Source organism: Pempheris klunzingeri, chromosome 20 (assembly GCF_042242105.1).
Source record: "Pempheris klunzingeri isolate RE-2024b chromosome 20, fPemKlu1.hap1, whole genome shotgun sequence".
Classification (NCBI taxonomy): Eukaryota; Metazoa; Chordata; class Actinopteri; order Acropomatiformes; family Pempheridae; genus Pempheris; species Pempheris klunzingeri.
In genome coordinates this window covers 14380688-14399694 of record NC_092031.1, presented here as the reverse complement: position 1 = coordinate 14399694, position 19007 = coordinate 14380688, and the positions used below count along the sequence as shown (strand labels likewise).

Here is a 19007-nt window from a genome sequence, read left to right as displayed (position 1 = left end):
GAGCAAAGATCCCAAACAAGAAAGGACAGAATGTGAGTAACAAAATAAACCTTTCTGAATAATCTTAACACCCACGTGTCTGTTTGACCTGGGGGCCCAAACACAACTGTTAGTGTTTGGGATTATTGCCCTTATCTACTGTTTAGGTCTTTAGACCTGTTGTAGGCTGTTTTTTTCCACATGTTTATTCTTGAACTATCACAAGCCACATTTACAACTTCATATAACTATATAACTACTAGACTTATCATATATCTATTCATTTCATCATAGGACTGCAATTAAGGTATTTTTCAAAGTAAAGTTCGCTAAACCTCTAACTTAAAGAAAGGAAAATTAAAGAAATATTCATTTTTAGAAAAGTAACTATCATAGGTGTCATTTGTCATAATTTAATGAACAGATTTTCTTCTTAAATTGTTTCAGAAATGCTTTTAATTATTCTAAACAACAAAGGTTTTAATGCTACTGGGGTTTGAAGCTAAGTGGCATGTTAGCATAAAGGAAAACCAAGCAATTTTTTTTTTCTAGAATAAAAAGAAGCATCAGAATGTACTCAGCCGATAATAAAAACACACTTTACGGTTTACAAATTAAGAATAGGACGTGACACTGGAGTATTTTATGAGCAAATTCAAAGAACACCTGTGTTATTCGGTTATTATCATCGGTTATTGGCGCTGAATATCACAAACTTGTTACAACAATAATGTGCAGGTGTGACGCTCCCAGCTTTTAGGGGCAAACACTTTAACTTTTGGTGTCCTTGAACTTTGTGTATGTGTGTGTGTGCGTGTGTGTGTGTGTGTGTTTGTGTGTGGGCCTGTGAACACAAGGACTAGTCCTGCCAGGTTTCCTTTCCTCCTCAGGTACACTGTATCTAATCAACCAAACCTCGCTGATGCTGGCTCTGTGGAAACATTATCTTTTACTTTTAGTTTGTTCAGTTTCTGCCTCCACTGGCCCTGAGGCTTACACTGTTTATTTAGTCGCAGCCCCTGATAAATTCTGAGCTGAATACACTCCAGTAATGAGGCAAGCAAACAGGGCCTCCACAAGCATGCTGTGTTTGAGCAAAACAAAGTGGATAAACAACATGAATTACAAGATTAACCTGGAATTTGTGGAACACAAAAATGAAAAGATATAACAGGTTTTCAGACACAGATATTTTATTAAACTCATGTAATCTGGACAATATTGATGTTTCTGCTTCACAGCTCAGGTCCAAGGACACAACCTGGCATGGAGAGCAGCTTCCAAAAACGGTTTTCAGCTGGAAAGGTACCAGCGCTGTTATGTAACTGGCTCTTTTATTGCATCATAATCATGAAAGCCGAATACGCTGTCATACAGTCCTGCGCGGCTGTGATGTCATGAACGACAGGTGCTTTGAGTCCATTTGGAGCAGAAAGAGAAGAAAAAAAAAAAGCCATTAAAATCCCTGACTCATCATAAAAGAGGAGGGAGGTGGCGAGATGAGTTAGAGGTGAGGGAGACGAGATCTGGATGATTAGTCAGTTTTTCCATGAGGCCAAGGCTGGCTGTCTGAAAGGAAAACAAGTGTGGATGTCACATTAGGCCACCGTGACAGTGAGGTGGCCTTTGGCTGAATGCAGACAATTTGATAGAAAGGTTGCCACCACTGTGTCATAAAAATAAGCACACGCACCTCAATATGTCTGTGTCACTAACCCTTTATCTCACAGTTCAAGGTCTGACTCGGTGACATGGGTGAGGAACAGGCAGGTTTGGGGGAGAAAGAGTCTCTCTGGCCTGGACAGAGCAGTGCAGCTCTGTGTTGGCAGGGAAAGGGTGTAGCGCTGAGATACCGAGTCACACTGAAACACAGGGACGCACTGAAAATGGCAGTTCTTCTCCAAAGCTGAAAAGTCGTCTTCCCACTCCAAGCCTGCAGGTAAAACCAACCAAACACACATTAGTGACAAGGGAGTGTCAATAGCCTGCAGAATCTGGGTTTAGCTTAGCTAGAGTCACAAACATCAACGTTTGCGAACCCTTGTGGTGTCCCGCCCTGATCTTGTTACATTGTCAAAAGCTTTTTACTTTGAGGTGATTGAAGCAAAAATGAAAAATAACTTTGTAGTTTCCAAATTTTGGTGTCAAAATGTATCTTACATATCAATAAATGACAAAAATATTATCTTTCTGGGTATTCAAGCTTTAACGGTAAAGTATTATGTATTCCCAACCAAAAACACCATCACAAACTTTTGAGCAAATTAAATCAGTCAATCAGAACAGTCTGTCTTTTTAAATAGTGAAATATCTCCTAACATCATGTTCCAGCATCCTGTTTCACCTAAAAATCCATTAGAATATTGAAGACGTGTGCTGATCTTAATACTGACACAAACTGAAACCACTGACTTCCAGAGAGGAATCAAAGTTATGCAAATGGTACGCTACAACACATTACTTGAGTAATGTTACTTTCTATCGGTCCAAAATGGTCAGCACTAATGTAAAGTATGCACAATGTGTAGTCAGTGTGGTAAAACATGCAGAATCACTAGTATAGTCCTTCAAAATAGTACCAATGTCTTCCATTGAGACATCTGGCTGGTTGCAGGAATAGCTGCTTGGCAGAGATGTGCAGGGCCCAGAGTGCAGCTCCACCGTGGGGCTCTCCTAAGAAGAGTAACAGTGGACAGTCGGTAGAAATTAAACAGAAGTGTCATATCCTTAGTTAGAATGATCAGTAAGTATTTAACCTTAATATCTGCAGTGCAAAGCAAAGCCCAAACCCACTACAGTGTAAAGACAACAGGAGAAGAGTACCTGATCAAACAGGTAGACCAAGACATCATCATCAAAGGACACGCTCTTCCTCTTTTTTACATTCTTGTCCCTCCCAGAGAATACGCCAGGAGCATCATAGATTTGACAGGATTTCAGAAGACCTTTAGGGTTGCATGTGTTAAAATCGTCTGTGATAACCAGGTCGTGCTGAATCTCTTTAGAGTTGTTGACGTTGGGTCCGTGGGGCCAATAGGCGGTGGAGCTCAAATGGCTTAACATGTTGTTACCACCGCTATGCCAACCAGTATCCTCTACAAACGTCCTACAGCCCTCAGTGTGGCAAATCTCGCCAAAACATTGAAGTGGTATGTCCTCATCACAGAAAATGATAAACCTTTTATGTGGATCCATTGTAACAGTGTCCTCTTGGGTCCCAATGTTTAAATCCCTCTTGATCCAACTAAGAATGTCCTGCATATTTAAAGTAAGTCTTGTCCACGGGGCCTTCTTTGGGCGCTCTGGAAGACCACCGTGTCGAGGGGGGATAGAGAGGAGTGGAGACCGTGTTACCAAGCTTGATCTACAGTCACTGTTCCTCCATAACTGCCGGGCTGCACTTCCTCTTTGGTCAAGGATACAGAAGCAGGTGATCAGCTGCAGCTCCTCATCAGCCTGGATCATCCGACCTGAGGACATCAGCACCTGGAGCTCCGCATCCCTGTACGAATGATTCACAATGACTCATTGAGACTCCATTGTTCTTAAATTGATCCTGTTCATCATCTTGTAATGAACAAGTAAATGAAATCAAGCTCATTTTGGTAATTTTAAAGCTAGCCTTTCTGTACTTGCTGTGGTTGTGTGTGCACACAGGATTTCCTATCATTGAGGGATTGACATTTCTGGTGTGCTAATTTTCTGTTTAACTGTGATGATCTCGTAAAACCATTGACTTACACCTTTTCTGACTGTCTTAAAACTCGTGTTTTGTTGCCACGATGGACTAAGTTACAGTGATGTAAATGTGTTCACACCTTACAGCAATTATTGGTAAGTACAAAGTTAATATACCCAATAAAATGATGAGCAAAATTACAGAAATGAGACACCAGTAGTATTAAATCAGAATTTTACTTCAAAGGCATGACTGAAGCAATGCGGAAAATGTAAAACAATGCAATAATGAAAAAGGTGTCACTTGTAGATGAACCTACAGATTTATCACCTGAATCTGCAGCTCCCCTTGGTTTTATGGGCTCATCGTAAAGCTGTTTGGCCCACAACTCCACTGCCTTGGTTCATTCTCACAGCTCTCATCGCGTTGTTTTTAGCTGCAGCAGACTAGCTGTTCTCCGTGGAAAAAGCTCTAAAAACCCACTGTGCACTGCCTGCTCAGCACCAAATAACAGATTCAGTTAGTAACTATCTGGGGGACATTGTGGAGCTTTAAGCATCTTAAGATATTGCCCTCAGGATTTGGTGGAGACCAAAAATCGAGCTAAAAGAGAGTCAATATTGAGCGTAGCGTCATTAGGTGGCCAGAAACATGACTCCAAATGAATGTTAATGTTTCTCTGTTACTGCTGAATGTGTAAATAAGCAACAGTTTGCTCATGTTAGCCATGTCAACTTAAAAGGTGACATGTCACAGCTTGTTTCTGCTGCCATCAAGAGGTCATAAAAACAAGCTACTGCAGGGTTAAACGTAAGAAAACAAAAAATAGTCAAATACATATGAAATTTAATATTACTGAGTCTCACAGCCTACACTGGCTATGTTAACTTATATTTAGCTTGGTCATCTTAACTAGCTTAGTTACCATTAACATATCAAACATATGAGAGCTATAAGCCATACGTTTTAAATGGCACCTGCAAATGTAGTTGTGTTTCGACAAAATGCTGTTTGTACATTAACAGAAATATAGAGTCATACCACTAGTCACTGGTGTTGGTGACATATATTACCTAGTATTCTGGCAATAAATGCATTTTTAAGTATTATGCTCAATACCAACAGCAGTTTACATCTTTAAAGTGACTGATCAGTGCCTGGCCAAAGGGCACTTGATTGTATTTTGTGTAAATGTGCTCGTTTGGGGATGGAGAGGCTCAATAATGACATGGGCTCTGTAACATGGAGCCACCAGTTAACCACAATTCAACAAGCATACATTTGGGACACTTTGACCTAAGCTATTATGTAGGCCTTGTCTAGAGGTAATGTACTCTTACACCCCAATATAACCCCATTTTAATGTCTGCTTTGCCTTTTTTTAATCCACTGGACATTTTAGGAGGTCAGCTACAGTGCACAGACGGCCCTTCAGTGTTCACAACAGGATGTACTAAAACTGATTTGTCAGCCTTTGTCCATTGGCTGACACAGTGCACACACAAACGCATGCATGCACACAAACACATAGATTATTTGGCCACTCACTACTGAGCCTGAATAAATATCGAGACCCATCCATCCGCGGAGACAAAGACGCAATAGGAAACTTTCACCACTCTGCAGTAACCAAGCAACCGCTGGATGAGTGACTCAGGAAAGGAAGAGAGGAGCTGACTCACAGCAGCTGTGACGTAAAGGATGTAAAAGGACACACACACACACACACACTCACCACTGTAGGGTCTCACGCACACACAAAAACACACGCACACATGTATGCAGTAGGCCGTGAAGCCTGAAATCTGCCCTGTTTCAGGTAAATTGACACCCCACTGTGTAACAGGTGGAGGAGCTCAGGGGAGAGGCAGATTATAATAACTTCTCCAAATAGCCAATACACAAACAGACAACCTCAGGTGCCAGCACCACAGGAGGGAAGAGCACGAACACATCAAACATTCAAAGTCACCACAGGGATAAAAATCAAAATAATACCGTTTCTGGATTCCTTTGTCACTGCATCTCCTTTTAGAAAGCCAATTCAAACCATCCAATGAAATCACCACTGTAGCTCCATCCCTGAAGTATCTTAACTCTGTTTAAAGAAAGAGAGGAACATGCTTATCAGCTGATATGCATTGCTCCAAAGCCTTGCTGCATCATGACGCTGCAAAAAAGTGTTGCAACATGCTTAATCTCTCTGCATCCACCACGCATGACGCCAGCACATTTGTTTTCCTACCTTGCATCCTGCGAGCCGCACTCATTCCCCTGGCTTTGACTGTGCGACAGAAACCTCATTGAGGGCATCGACAGAGATGAGCTAAACATATGGAAAAGAAAGAGGAGAGGGAGAGCGAGATGCACAGAAAACGAGAGGGCGGTGGAATCGGATAGAGGATGGAGGGTGAATGAGTGAGGGGGGGAAATGAAATAAGGGGAGTAGATCAGAGGAGGTAACAGGGGATGAAAGAGGAGCAAAGGAAGGTGATAAAGAGGATGAGATGAGAGAGGGTGTGAGGACAGACAAAGGACAAAGAGCTCGCATATACAGTACAACTCCCTGGAGGCTGCTGGCCTTTCTGCAGCAGCAGAGTGCAAGATGGGGATCAATAACTTATCTGGTCTAATGTAACAGAGCTGCCTGAATAGCTCACAGCAGAGGGGATGTCACAGTGACACAGGCAGCAGTTCATGTACATTACCCTTCATAATTTGACCATATATGCATTATACTTGGTGCAAAAATGAATCCACTTAATCCAGTAAAACTGACGGAAGGATTCTTCTAATTTATTGTGCATCCTTTGCCATTTACAAAGTTAGATTTTTCTCTTCAGGAGCTCCTCCATACTGTTTGAACTAACAGAAGATTTTAATAAAAGAAGGGTATGCATTGTGATATGTACAGTGTCACGTCATGCCAATAAAGCCCTCTGAATTATTGACAGCTAAATCAAGGACACATATGAAGCTGATGTCATTATTATGATATACTACAGAGTTGGGAGGCAGGATGCAGGAGGTCTGATGATTCTCAGTCAGGCTCTTTTCATCCAACAAATGATATGAAGGTCAGAGGTTCTCAAAAGGGGACCCAAGGTCCAGCAAGGGTCCTCCAGGATATTACCTCGGTAAAACGAGTTTTGTTGTTGATGTGAATGGTCATTTGATTTTGAGTCATTCTGAATCTAAATCTGGTGTTACAGTGTAAGATCTGCCATTTTAACCCACCTTTGACATAATTAATCAAATTTAATTTGAATGCATCTTTAAATACACGAGTGCAGCCTAAAGGAACATCATCATCTTATCTGATTGTAATTCATCGTCCTGATCGTGAAAATTAAGTAATCAAATGGACGATCACATTAATATAATGTGATCAGCAGCAGAATATGATATGAATAACAGAATATGTTCAATCCTTTTGCTTCCTTTTAAAAATACAATTCCGTACAAGTCAAACAAAAAAAATGTTCTTTTCAGATAAGGTTTTGTGGTCTCTAAGTGAGTCTACTGTATAGGTGGGCTAAACCTTTGGGAAGCCCCTCAGTCCATGTTGTCATGTATGATCTCGACAGCTGAAACAGAGAGAACATTAGCTCTCTCAAGAGGCTGAAAGTAGAACTGCAGGAAAGAGAAATAGGAGATATAATATTTGAACACAATTTAACCACAACTGTTACTGTAGAAATAGAAATAATCCTATTACTACTACTGCTAATACTACAGCTACTGTACATGCTCCTTTACTTCTGCTGCTTCTGCTACTGTTATATTCGTCATCATTATCATCATTATGTAACTTCCCGCTGCTATAGTCCTCCCCCTGGCAACAAAATCACTGATGCTGGAGTTCTGCTTTACACACCCAGACAGCATCAGGATGTTGTTCCCAGGAGGCAACAGTGTCACCATTCAGTCCACCTCTGGTTCCCAAGAGAGGGGCAATGAAAGAGAGAGGAAGGGTACGGAAGTGAAAGAGACAGGAACAGAAACGTAGAGATGGACAGATGGTGTTTCCATTCAGAATGAGGAAGGTGACTGCATTTCTCTTCTTCTTTTCCTCATTTTGCTTTTTGGCCACCTCCTCCCTTCCCCCCACTTCCTCCCTGCATAGTCGTCCGGTAACCTGCACCACACAGACCCATATCAGGTCAGCCAGGGCAAGCTGACTGCTTACAGTACAGTGTTCCAATATAGTCAACTCTTTTTTTCACTGGACTGAGCAGTACATATGAGGATGTGATCGGAGCTGAAAGCCTTCTCACTGGCACAAAATGTGAGCGTGTTCCGGTCTGTCCCACTTTCTATTTTCACATTGGAGTTGTGATTGATGCGTGTGGTCTGAGTTGCTCATAATCTGATATCTCCACAACTTGCATCCAAATGTCAGATGAAAGAGTGGTGCATCTTTGGTTTCAGGCCATCAGACTGATTGGGTAGAAGCTGAGGAAGCCTAATAGTTGTATTTTATTATCCGCTGTAGTTTATTTAAGCAGGATAAAGCAGTGAATATCATTTCTCCACTGATCTGATCTGCTCCTTTAGTCAGAGGTGCTGAAAGCCATCCAGCTGGCTAATTTGGTCTCCAACAAGTGGTCCAGCCAGCCAGCTCTCTCGTCATGCCTGCAGAGGAACGGCTCAATCCCACAATTCTCTGCAGCACACAGGGAAACCTGATCTCAAGGGGCATCACCAGGTGAACTAGAATAAAGAATGTGTTTGTTTTTGCTGAAGAAGGTGAGAACAAGCCCAACCACCGAGGTGACACTTCAGCTGGAATTTTTCAAACCAATTAATCGGTTTTGGTCCTGCTATGTCCTACAGCTCAGATTGAGTTGTAACGTGCACAGTACATGCCAAAAGAACTGTAGAACTATCCTTTTACACTGCAGCCGCAGAATCATCATATCCAGCCGGCAGACGGGGGAGTGACACCAAACAATCCATGAGAGGAGTGTAATTGGAGATCATTGGGCTTATTCTGAGCATGCAGAATACACCATGCTCAAGGCCTGAGGAAGGACATATGGAGTCTCTGAAGTCACTGTCAACCACCAATGGAATGGGACACTGCAATGCGCTATGGGTGATATGGGAAAATGAAACATCCAGTCAGGGAGCTGTTAGTTCTGTTTGCAGCCTTAATTTGGACACAGCAGGGTCTCACGGCTGCAGGGGCGAGGGGCTGAGAGGGGGGTGAAATGTGACACTAAAACATACAGAGTGGTAAATATGTCACTGTTGTGTACATATTTATTCAAGGTGCGTGGCTTTAACGGTAATAAAACTGTAATGATCTCCTCTGTAAGCGTGTAAAGGACGCTGGAGAGCTTTTTTTGCTGCCTTTAGCCTTTCAATAGTAGAAGTCAAGGAGCAGCTCTGCATCTGGTTGTGAACTGAGTGACTAATTAGTTGCAGATCAGCACTAGTAGTGTTGCACAACGGTGAGCCGCGCCACAAACTCACTTTGTAGGGAGAAAAGACTTTCCCATCGGCAGGAGATTACAAGGTCTCAAAGGTGTTTGCTGACAGACAGTCTTTAATATGATGACATAAAGTGTAATCCATCTCAGATCTCTGGCTGAGTATTTATGAGCCTCTGTTGACAGCAGTACACCTGCTCTTCCCCAGTCCAGACTCGGGAACACTGCCCGCCTGAACTAGCACCGCTGCTGCCAAGGGCACTGCCATATTGGGAGAAGTGTGATTGTGTGCGAGCGTAAAGAGAGGCGGAGTGTGTGTTTGTATCAAGGTGTAGAGAGAGAGAGCTGTGTGAGGGGGGTTAGTGTTGGTGGGTGGGGTAACATAAAGGGAGTAAGTCTATCTTTAAACATTTCCTGGTGCCATAAGAACACAGCTTACTGAGAGTCACTTATTACTCCATCATTCACCATATGGAATCCATCTCATGACAGAGGGGGACATAAATATCTTGTTTAAACAGAGTGTGTCTGACCCGACAGAATAAGACCCTGGAATACAATGAAAAAAAGAAAACGCTCGACCACAAAACTGTTGTTGTAGAGAATGCATGTTTTTTACAGTAAGCTATTTGTAGATATATATATATAGTATATACACCGTGTTAATACATTTTTGATTGTGTTTAATAAAATATGAAAACTGTAAGAATTTCAAAATAAAAGCTTGCATCACGTTCAAGAGCTGCACTTACATTGATGGTAAGTGTTTCTGCATCCAGATACTGATGCATGCAAATGCAAATGAGTCCGTCAAAAGCAGAAATGTTGTTATTTGATTAGCCGAAACCTTTTCTGCAGCACAAGTCGTTACAGTTTTATACCACTAGATAGCAGTAGAGTGTAGCAGTTGGCCTCATCGGGGGAAATGTAGTTACAGCTTTCACACACAAGCACTCACTCCGACTGTAAAACTTGTTAGGAAATATAAAGATACAGCAATGCTTGAAGTCCTCTGCACCAGCAAGACAGACGACAGGCTTTAACACTAAAGCGTTATACCAGTCTGGCACCAGCGCCAGTGGTGAAAGGCCTGCGTCTGTCTGTCAGCTCCATTTCTCTCTCTGCACTTGTGCCATTTAAAAGCAATGACTGCGACTTAAACACTTACCTCACTCTGTCCTGTAACCAGACCACAGCTATAAGAGCAGGTAAGCAGGGCGAAATCATATTTCAACGGCAACATTAAGTGAACACATGCACGACGCACGCACACACATGAATGGGGAAAGTGTCAAAAAGCGGGGGCCGTGACCTCTGACCTGCATGAACACACTCGCATAGGCACACACTTTTGAGCACATGCAGGACGAGACAGCTGTGGGATATAGTTTAAAGTGTTTATGGTGGAGCTGAGTTTGAGCGCTCGTTGACAGAGCTCTCATTTACACACACACACGCACAAGTCCGATCAGATAAGAGGAGATCTGTTTCAGCGGCTAATCTTAAATGTGATGAGGTTTACAGGAGCCTGTGGCGATGGAATATACATAAATATCTTTATATGGGCACTGCCTGGAGTTATATCACTACTTCACACTATATATACAGGAAACAGGACACTATGCTTTAATGTCAAACCCTTACTTTTATATGGAGACTTCTTTTGGCTTTTAAATCAGGATAAGAATATGGCCTCTGAATATTTTAGGGACGATCTTAGCTTGATGGTATATCATTGTCTATCGTTCCCAGACATCCATCGGTTCAGCACACCTTGAAATCCATACCAAGACTCTCTGCCTGACACCACTATCTTTGCTCCAAACCCCCCCACCGTCCTCTCCTCAGAGATGCCCGAGGGAGTCCCTGACTCACTCCCCCCCCTAACTTCCCTCCTGACTCTCCCCTCCCAAACCCATCACCCTGTCTTGTCCCAGCACAGATCCTATTGCTTGCATCTTAAGCTGGCTGGTATTCATCAGGCCCTGATTCAGTTGCACAGCAGCGACTACATTTAAGTCAAAAATGTAATGAGTCAGGATTACCCCTTAGTTACGGCTCAAACAGATAAGAAACAGAGGGACACATAAGATAGAAATGGCTACAACGTCTCTGTGCATTTCATCTTTAGTTAGTCTTTTATGTTGAGAAGGACCAACTAGACAATGACAGTGACAGATCATTGCTGCCTTTCGCCAAGGCTGCAACATACAAGCACATCTGTTTCTGAGTTTTTTCTACTTTATAGGAAAAGTTTTAGGAAGAGGTTTTAGGAAATAGTCTTATTCTCAAGATTCATACATACACTCTCATGTCTGCGTGCTAAATATGAAGACCCCAGCTGGCTAATGAAGCTCAGCATAAACACTGGACACGGGGAAACAGCTAGCAGGGGGTTATGTACCAGACTATTTCTTGGCCTGGACCAGTAACTTCCTGGAGTCTCCCCCTGATTGTTTGGCAACTGGTCCCGGCCAAGAAATAGTTTGGATCATAACCCCCAGTAAAACAGCAACTTGTTGTTATTTTTACAGTTGTTTTTTTTGCTATGGATTAAACAAACAAGAGACATGGTGTTAATTAGTGAGCTTTAGAGGTGCTATTTTTGCCTTTTGACAGTGCCAGGCTAGCTGTTTCCAGTCTCTGTGCTGAGCTAAGTCAGCTGATTGTTGGCTGTATCTTCATTTTTACTGTAACTGTAACATACATACATGAGATTGATCTTAATCTTGTCAGCTGTGGTAACTCCCAGGAAGAAAACTCTAAATAAATGCATTTCTTACATTTTTACAGGCCTTTTCACATAGATTCACATCATACTTTTACAGTATTTGAGTAATATTTGTGTTTATGTGAATACATGTGTATCATTTGCACTCATTACTACATTTTACTTTTATGGTGAAGACTAAAATTAGGTTTTAGATCTGCAGATTTTGCCACAGGTGGATCTGAAGTATGAAAATATAAAAACTGGTAAAAACAGGAACTAAGGAAAACCGGGGGAAACCCAAAAAATATAGTCAGTATGGCATGGTTAGTTCAGGAAACTACCTTTTGCAGGGTTTTTTCTTATTTTATTTTAGTGAACTCAAAGGCAGCGAAATGTGAACTGTAGACACATGCACTGACACACAGTCTTGCATACATGAACAAAACAGATTCATGCACAGACGCAAACTCACACACATCCAGTCCCAAGTGATTCATGTCAAAACAAAGCAGAAGGGAGAGTCACACACATGCACAGACACACTGAATGCCACAGACAACCACACAGATTAAAAGACTGGTGCCAGACCAGAGGAGTGAGATAAAACTGTTAGCGAGAGTGGAGGTTGGTGGTGGAGGGTGGAGCTTAACGTGTGTGCCGGTGGGGGTATCTTGGCTGAATTTGAGAGCATCACTGGCATGCCCACACACAGCTGGTCAGTTAGAAATAGACGGGGCAGTAACTGACCCCAGAAAAAAGGAGGAGCGACCACTTTCCTCAGGGATTCATGCAGGGATGAACAGGGTGCCTCTCTTCTTCACTGTCTCTCTGCCAGAGAAGCCAAACATTTCCGACATCACAGGGGGGATTTAAAGGTTTAGTTTAGCGGAAGATTACGTCTAACCTGATGACATTAGCATCCATCTGAATTAAAATGGCTTTCAAGATAAATTGTTTCTACTTAAAGGTATTACACAGAGTGACTTTTTGAAATCTGACACAAGCAATTCTCACCATCTTTTATATTTATTCTTTCCGCACAGAGAAGGTTAATGGTCACTGTGAAAACATCAAGGACAAGGCACGATATGAACATCGTGAAGGTTCAGAAAAATGTATTCACTGATGTTAAGAGCTTTTCCGTGATGCAAAGATGTTATCCAACCTGAGGAAAGCAATCCCCCATCATCATGTGACTTTTTTATTCACAGTGTTTGCAAAATCACATGTGACAGCTTACCAACAGTTAACAGATTAGACTGGTCAATTATATGAATAGAATGAAGCAGCCAAATGTAAATTATGTCGCAGGAAACCAAAGCTTAACACCAACTGAATTCATAATAAAAGTAGTTTCTAAATAAATGTTTCTTTGGAGTAGAAATCCTTATCCAAGGCCAAACTACAGACGTGGCCTACAAATAACCCAAAAGTTATTCAGAGCAACATTTGGAGCTAAACTAGTTTGGAACTGCTCATTAAACTGACTAAATGGTAAATGGGGTGTAATTTAACCTGAGATGGAAAAAATAATAAAACCCAGCGATCTTTATGGTTGTTTATTACTGATAAGAATCCTTTGCTTATTAGTAATGATAAAATGATGACTGGCACTACAGGGGGAGAAAATGCCCTAAGCCAAATCTCACAAAGAATTCCCACAAAAGCCAGTATGTATTAATACATTTATGATACATCCTGTGGAAGTGTCCTGAACATATACATCTACTGTAGATATATAGATATAGATATATACAAATACATACATGTATATGTATCAAATTATGAAACAATACAACTGTCATGTTCTTTTATTTGTGTAAAATCCAACTTACCATCTGTTCATGTAATACTTACCTCTGCTGGTTTCCTCACCACGCCAATTGTCCCATTGCTTAGTATATCCCAAGAACAAAAACGGAAAGTTAGGCTCTAAAGCATGTAAGAAACAAACCTCCAGGTCCAAGTCTGTACATGATTTCTATCTATACACATAATGCACTTATTACTCTCAAATTAAGCCCAGTAGCACAATAGGCTACTCCCTGTCTAATTTGCTGAGATTCTATCTACGCAGAAGATTTGTACTGAAATCTTCCCTGTTCTCAGACTCTCTCACCACTGTCTGTACCTGTCACAGAACCAACCAGCGCATCAAACTCCCCCAAATACTACGTGCACAGGACCATCACCCCATCGCTATCCATCTCTTCCCCTGTCTGTCTTTTCCTCTCTGTCCCATCCCCCTCTTCCTCCTCTCATCCACCGCTCCATCACGCAGGAAGCCTGGTCTTCCTGAAAACAAGCATGGGAGTGTGGAAAGGGACAAGGCTGAGGGGGGCAGGTATGTGAGGGGGAGTAGAGGATGTTTTTGTCGTTCCTCAGCCCCTCTGGTTACTGCAGGCCTGACTGTCGTCCATCCTGAGGAAGCAGGCTCACGTCACTCTGGCCAGGCCTTGGGCCCACACGTGCTGCCTCTTAGGGCGGGTATGACGCAGTAGCTACAGCGCTCCTGCAGCCGCTCACACATGGGAGCTATAAAGACATATGCGGATTGAAACTGTGGAAAACACTGCTTTTTCAGATTATAATGGCATTTGAAAGCAGGAAAAGACCACACAAAATCACAGAGGGCGTTCCAGTTACACAAAGGGGGTCAAATGTGGTTTGAAGAGATACTGTGGGGAGGGTTTGTGTTTGGCCAGAACAAAAGTCCATAACTTTGGCCGCTAACCACACTCCATTTCCAGTCTGTAATAGTTGCCAAACCACCTGCATGTGTGAGAATTCCTCAGCGGTTGTTGTTTTTTTTCTAGTTTTCCAGAGACTCCCATCAAATTATTTAGAACATATCAAAAAATGTATGTATACCTCTTGTAGATGCTGCATTTTGTTTGCAGTTTCAATATGAAACACTGAACAAAAGACATGGCTTTGCTTTCCATACCAACATGGCGATACTATAAGATGTTGCCATCAGGTAATACCTTTCACTTCCAATCTTGAAGTAAACAAATAGCTGGTGCATCAGTCTTGAAAAAATATCTGATAACTGTATAAATGATGCAGATGAATGATAATTTTCGCCCACTATGTGTGGGTGTGACTGACTTATACATTAAATGTGGGAACAAGGTGACTGTGAGTTAAAACCGCTCTGTGGAACCGAGCCTGTAAGAGACAGAGGCCATAATAACAGGATGTTTACAGCCTGTAGAAATACTGCCAAAGATGACCACGAGCAGGCAGCGAAGAGGAAATGCCGGCCAGCCAGGTTCCCTCCAGATGCACCAAATATAACCTCACTGACTTGCTCTTTTGTTTACAGACAGACGCGACCCGACTGTTGTCTGTTTATGAAGATTTAAATCCACTATGGCCTCTGACCCCTGGACTCTAGAAAATACAGTTTTGCAAAGACTTTAAGCCTCGCTTTTCACACACAAACACACACACACACACAAAGTTTGCTGAAGTGGTCAGCTGCAGGTGACAGCAGACAGAAGGACACTGGTGGTTTCTGACACCAGTGGGGGGATTGAAGCCTATTCACTGTCACCAGTTGATTCTTTCTGCCCATCAGTGGTCACACATCTCACCAGGCTGCAACATCCACCACAACAGTCTCCACCACCATGGCCATCACCGACTTTCTTGCTGCCTCGGACATCACCTCGGCTATTAATGCTTGTAAAGGTGAGCAGATATATGTGGGATTAAAATGAATGTGTCTAGAGTGAAATTTGCGCTTCTTATAGCATGTAAGCCCTTTATTTTTTGCATTTCTCTGTTGGGGCATTGAACCTTGAAGTATTTGTTTTTACTGACTGAATCATATTAAGTCTTGTCTGTGGTTTTACTTTCAGCAAAGGATTCCTTCAGCCCGAAGATGTTTTTCAAAACAGTGGGTTTATCCAAGAAAACTCCAACAGAGATTGAGAGGGTATTTAAGATTTTGGACCAGGACAAAAGCGGCTTCATAGAACAGGATGAGTTACAGTTGAGTTCACAGAAAATATCCCATATATGAATTTGTACACTTCTGTTCCATCCATAATTCGTGCATCAAGCTGGATTTCACCAAACTGTTTCCTAGTTGTTATTTGAGTTCATTTTTTTCTCAATGTGGTGCTTCATCCCTGCTCTTCGTCAGACTATTCCTGCAGAACTTCTCCAAAGGAGCGAGGCCCCTGACTGCAGCTGAGACCAGAGCTTTCCTGCTGGAGGGAGACTCAGATGGAGACGGGAAGATCGGCTGGGAAGGTAAGCAGGTCTGAGGGGCACGTAGCCTGTAGATGGTATCAGGGATCAACTTTTTTCTCTGGTTTATCAGACATGGGTGTTTGGTTTTTCCTCTTGGGTTGTCATGAAGAGCCTGTCAGCATTTAGTCTTTTTTTTATTATTTTAAATCAAATATCAAAGAATTACATATAACAATGTTTTCAACTTAAGAGAAAAAACTCCTTGCTGATTGTGAAGAATAAGACACATTTATCAAGCCATTTATTACTTTTTACAGTAAAGTGTGGGAATAAACCTTTAAGAGCGCCTCAAGGATTATATGACACCTATCATATTGTTCATTCCTTTCAAAGAAATTCTCACATTTCACTCAGTGATATCTTATTCTGAAAATAAGTGAAGCATGTAGCAATTGAAATGTGACATTAATAACAACATGTTGTATTTATTGTATAGAACAATGCAATTATGGAAGAGATAACAGGATATTTACTGACAAACAAACAAAAACACCACAGGAAAAAAGAGATAATATGAGAAATTTAGTGTCTCGGCGACAACGTGCAGACAATGAAAATGCACTGAAAGTCACTGCAAACAAATTGAGTGCCAGATTTATTCATGCTGTTTGTTTGCATCAGAAAGGACCAGGCTCAACCAGCATATTAATAAAAACTGCAACAAAACCTTAAGTTGTAAATAGTTATAGTTATACTTTATTGTAAAGATGCAAGCAAATGGCGAATGGTGGACATAAAGTAGAAGAAAGTAAAGTAGCCTCCAGTCAACACTCCTTCACCCCTAGCTGTGTTGCTAGGCAACTTAAGTGCAGCTACAACAATCACCTCATACAAAGTGTCACTACCAGAGCTGCACACTTCAGTATGATCGGTGTGGTTAGTAGATGTTGAATTCACTGAAAAAGGAGGATGGTTATTACCAGATGAATGTGAAAGGGTCTAAGATTCTGTCATTCTTTGTTTTTCAGAGTTTTCTGCACTGGTCAAGTCCTCGTAAACCATGTGGGATCCCTATGATTTGTCATATGTTGATAATCTCAGGATGGACCTCTTTTTATAATGAAGAGAAAGAACATGGACGACTCATCCGGGGATTCTTATGTCTTTGTAATAATATAGATTGTAGTTTTAATAGCAAGTAATTACATAAAGTACAGCAATTAAAGTAAACCATTAATTACATCTTGCCTCTCTGCTATGTGTCTTTCCCTGCCAGAAGAGTGTATGAATAAATATACTTTTCTCCACGAGATGTTCGTAGTTTCCTGCTGCTTCTATCCAGTGAGGCTTGTGCTAACAGAGGAGCAGAATCCTCTTGAACTCGTGTTATGATGTTATATCGAGCACTGGGACAAGTCCAGCCTGTCCAGGGGGGCTGGGACGATCTGGTTTCTCCAATTAACGACATGAGCAACTTTCCACTGTGCAAATGAAGTGTTTGTCATTCTGGCAACCCCAAATTGACACCTTAGATGGAGTAATTTGGTGTAAATTATATGTTTACAAAGAGACAACATGTACACAACATTTAACCCGTTTTCTTTGAAATATTTTTTTAGAACTAAAACATGTAAATTGAAAGATCATAAAACTAAATCAGTTTACACTTCACTCGTGCCGGCTTGATATAATTTCAAACAAGCTCATCATGGCCAGAAAACAGTCACAGCAGGAAACCCAAGTGGCACAATAACACAATTCACAGCAACACAGGTAATGGGCAGCATAAAGCTGAATACACAGCAGAACCATAACTAGAATATCTTCATTTGTATAGCACCTTTAAAAACAGAGTTTACAATGACAAGCAAAGCAAAGCAGGATACTTAGAGGGCAAAATAACTACAGAAAGCCAAATAGTAAGGCCAAAGAAAAACAGACAAAAGTTAAAAAGTTAGGGACGGTAAAAGAAAAGACAATAGAAAACATTCGAATAATCGTATAGTATAAGGACCCTGGTGGCAAAAGCACAGTCACCTTTAACTTAAACGACCTGCAGGGATTTATGGCTGTGAACTGGCTCATATGACGTCAACATTTCTGCCATGTAGCTCCTCCAGCTCAGAGTTTGAGAGCAGCTGTTCAACTCTGGAGGCTGGAGACTAATTTGGAGGAAGCTGCATGGGACAACTCTTTTGATCTGTGGTTTAAAGTTTAGATCTGAATCAAATAGTAGACTTCTGGCAGCGGGCTTCAGAAAAGGGACCAAGGCTACTCTGAATGAGACTGATCCTGTTTGGGAGACTGAACAATAAGATTTCTGATTTAAAGTTATTGAGTTGAAGGAGATTTTGTGTCATCCAACAGTTGATCTCACTGAGAGCGTCAACAACAGCAGCTAGACTTTTTAGGTCACCAGGTCTCAGGGGAAGGTATATCTGTGTGTATTCTTTGTGAAAATAAAAATTGGACCCAAAATTGAACCTTGCGGCATACCACAGGTAATGTGAGTTATATAAGATGAGTAATTACCCATGGTGCCCAAGTAGGCTCTTTCTACAAGGTTACACAAATATCTACAAGAAAAAAACAACACTGCAGTGTTCTTAATGCCAACCCAGGTTTTAAGATGGTCAGTTAAACTGTCTGTCTCTGACAGGCCGGCACACAGTCACCACCACCATCCCCTACTTAGACATAGCATGTCCTTCTTGTGTTTCACTCAAAGACCGCATGAGTTAATATTCATTAACAATGCATTTTACATCATTTTATTACAATACTGTGAAAGACTTCTTGTTTTAAAGTATAGCAAGGAAAGATGTATTTTGGAGAACATAGCTTATGTTAAATTAGTATGGACGGACACAGGTGATAATTGTGAGGTTTTTTTTTTTTACACCAGTTTTATATTTGAATGTCAGACAAAATACATTAACTGTAATCTGTTGTAACTATAAAATACTCATTTACTGAAGTAAGAGGAAAAGTGTTGGCA

The 19007-nt window shown here is 41.5% G+C and overlaps 1 protein-coding gene and 1 long non-coding RNA gene across 2 annotated transcripts; one reads left to right on the top strand and one right to left on the bottom strand.

Moving 5' to 3' along the window:
- Positions 1-1154: 1154 nt before the first annotated feature.
- LOC139219669 (uncharacterized) lies at positions 1155-2645 on the bottom strand. The gene is made up of 2 exons (XR_011585734.1): positions 2559-2645; positions 1155-1912 (listed from the first exon to the last, which is right to left on the bottom strand). It is a non-coding gene; the product is annotated as an uncharacterized lncRNA (long non-coding RNA).
- LOC139219668 (parvalbumin, thymic-like) lies at positions 1864-17116 on the top strand. The gene is made up of 5 exons (XM_070851600.1): positions 1864-1918; positions 15390-15502; positions 15673-15805; positions 15960-16069; positions 17038-17116. The coding sequence occupies exons 2-5, from the start codon at positions 15442-15444 to the stop codon at positions 17064-17066; spliced, it is 333 nt and encodes a 110-aa protein (XP_070707701.1). The 5' UTR covers positions 1864-1918; positions 15390-15441; the 3' UTR covers positions 17067-17116.
- The last annotated feature ends 1891 nt before the right edge of the window (positions 17117-19007 follow it).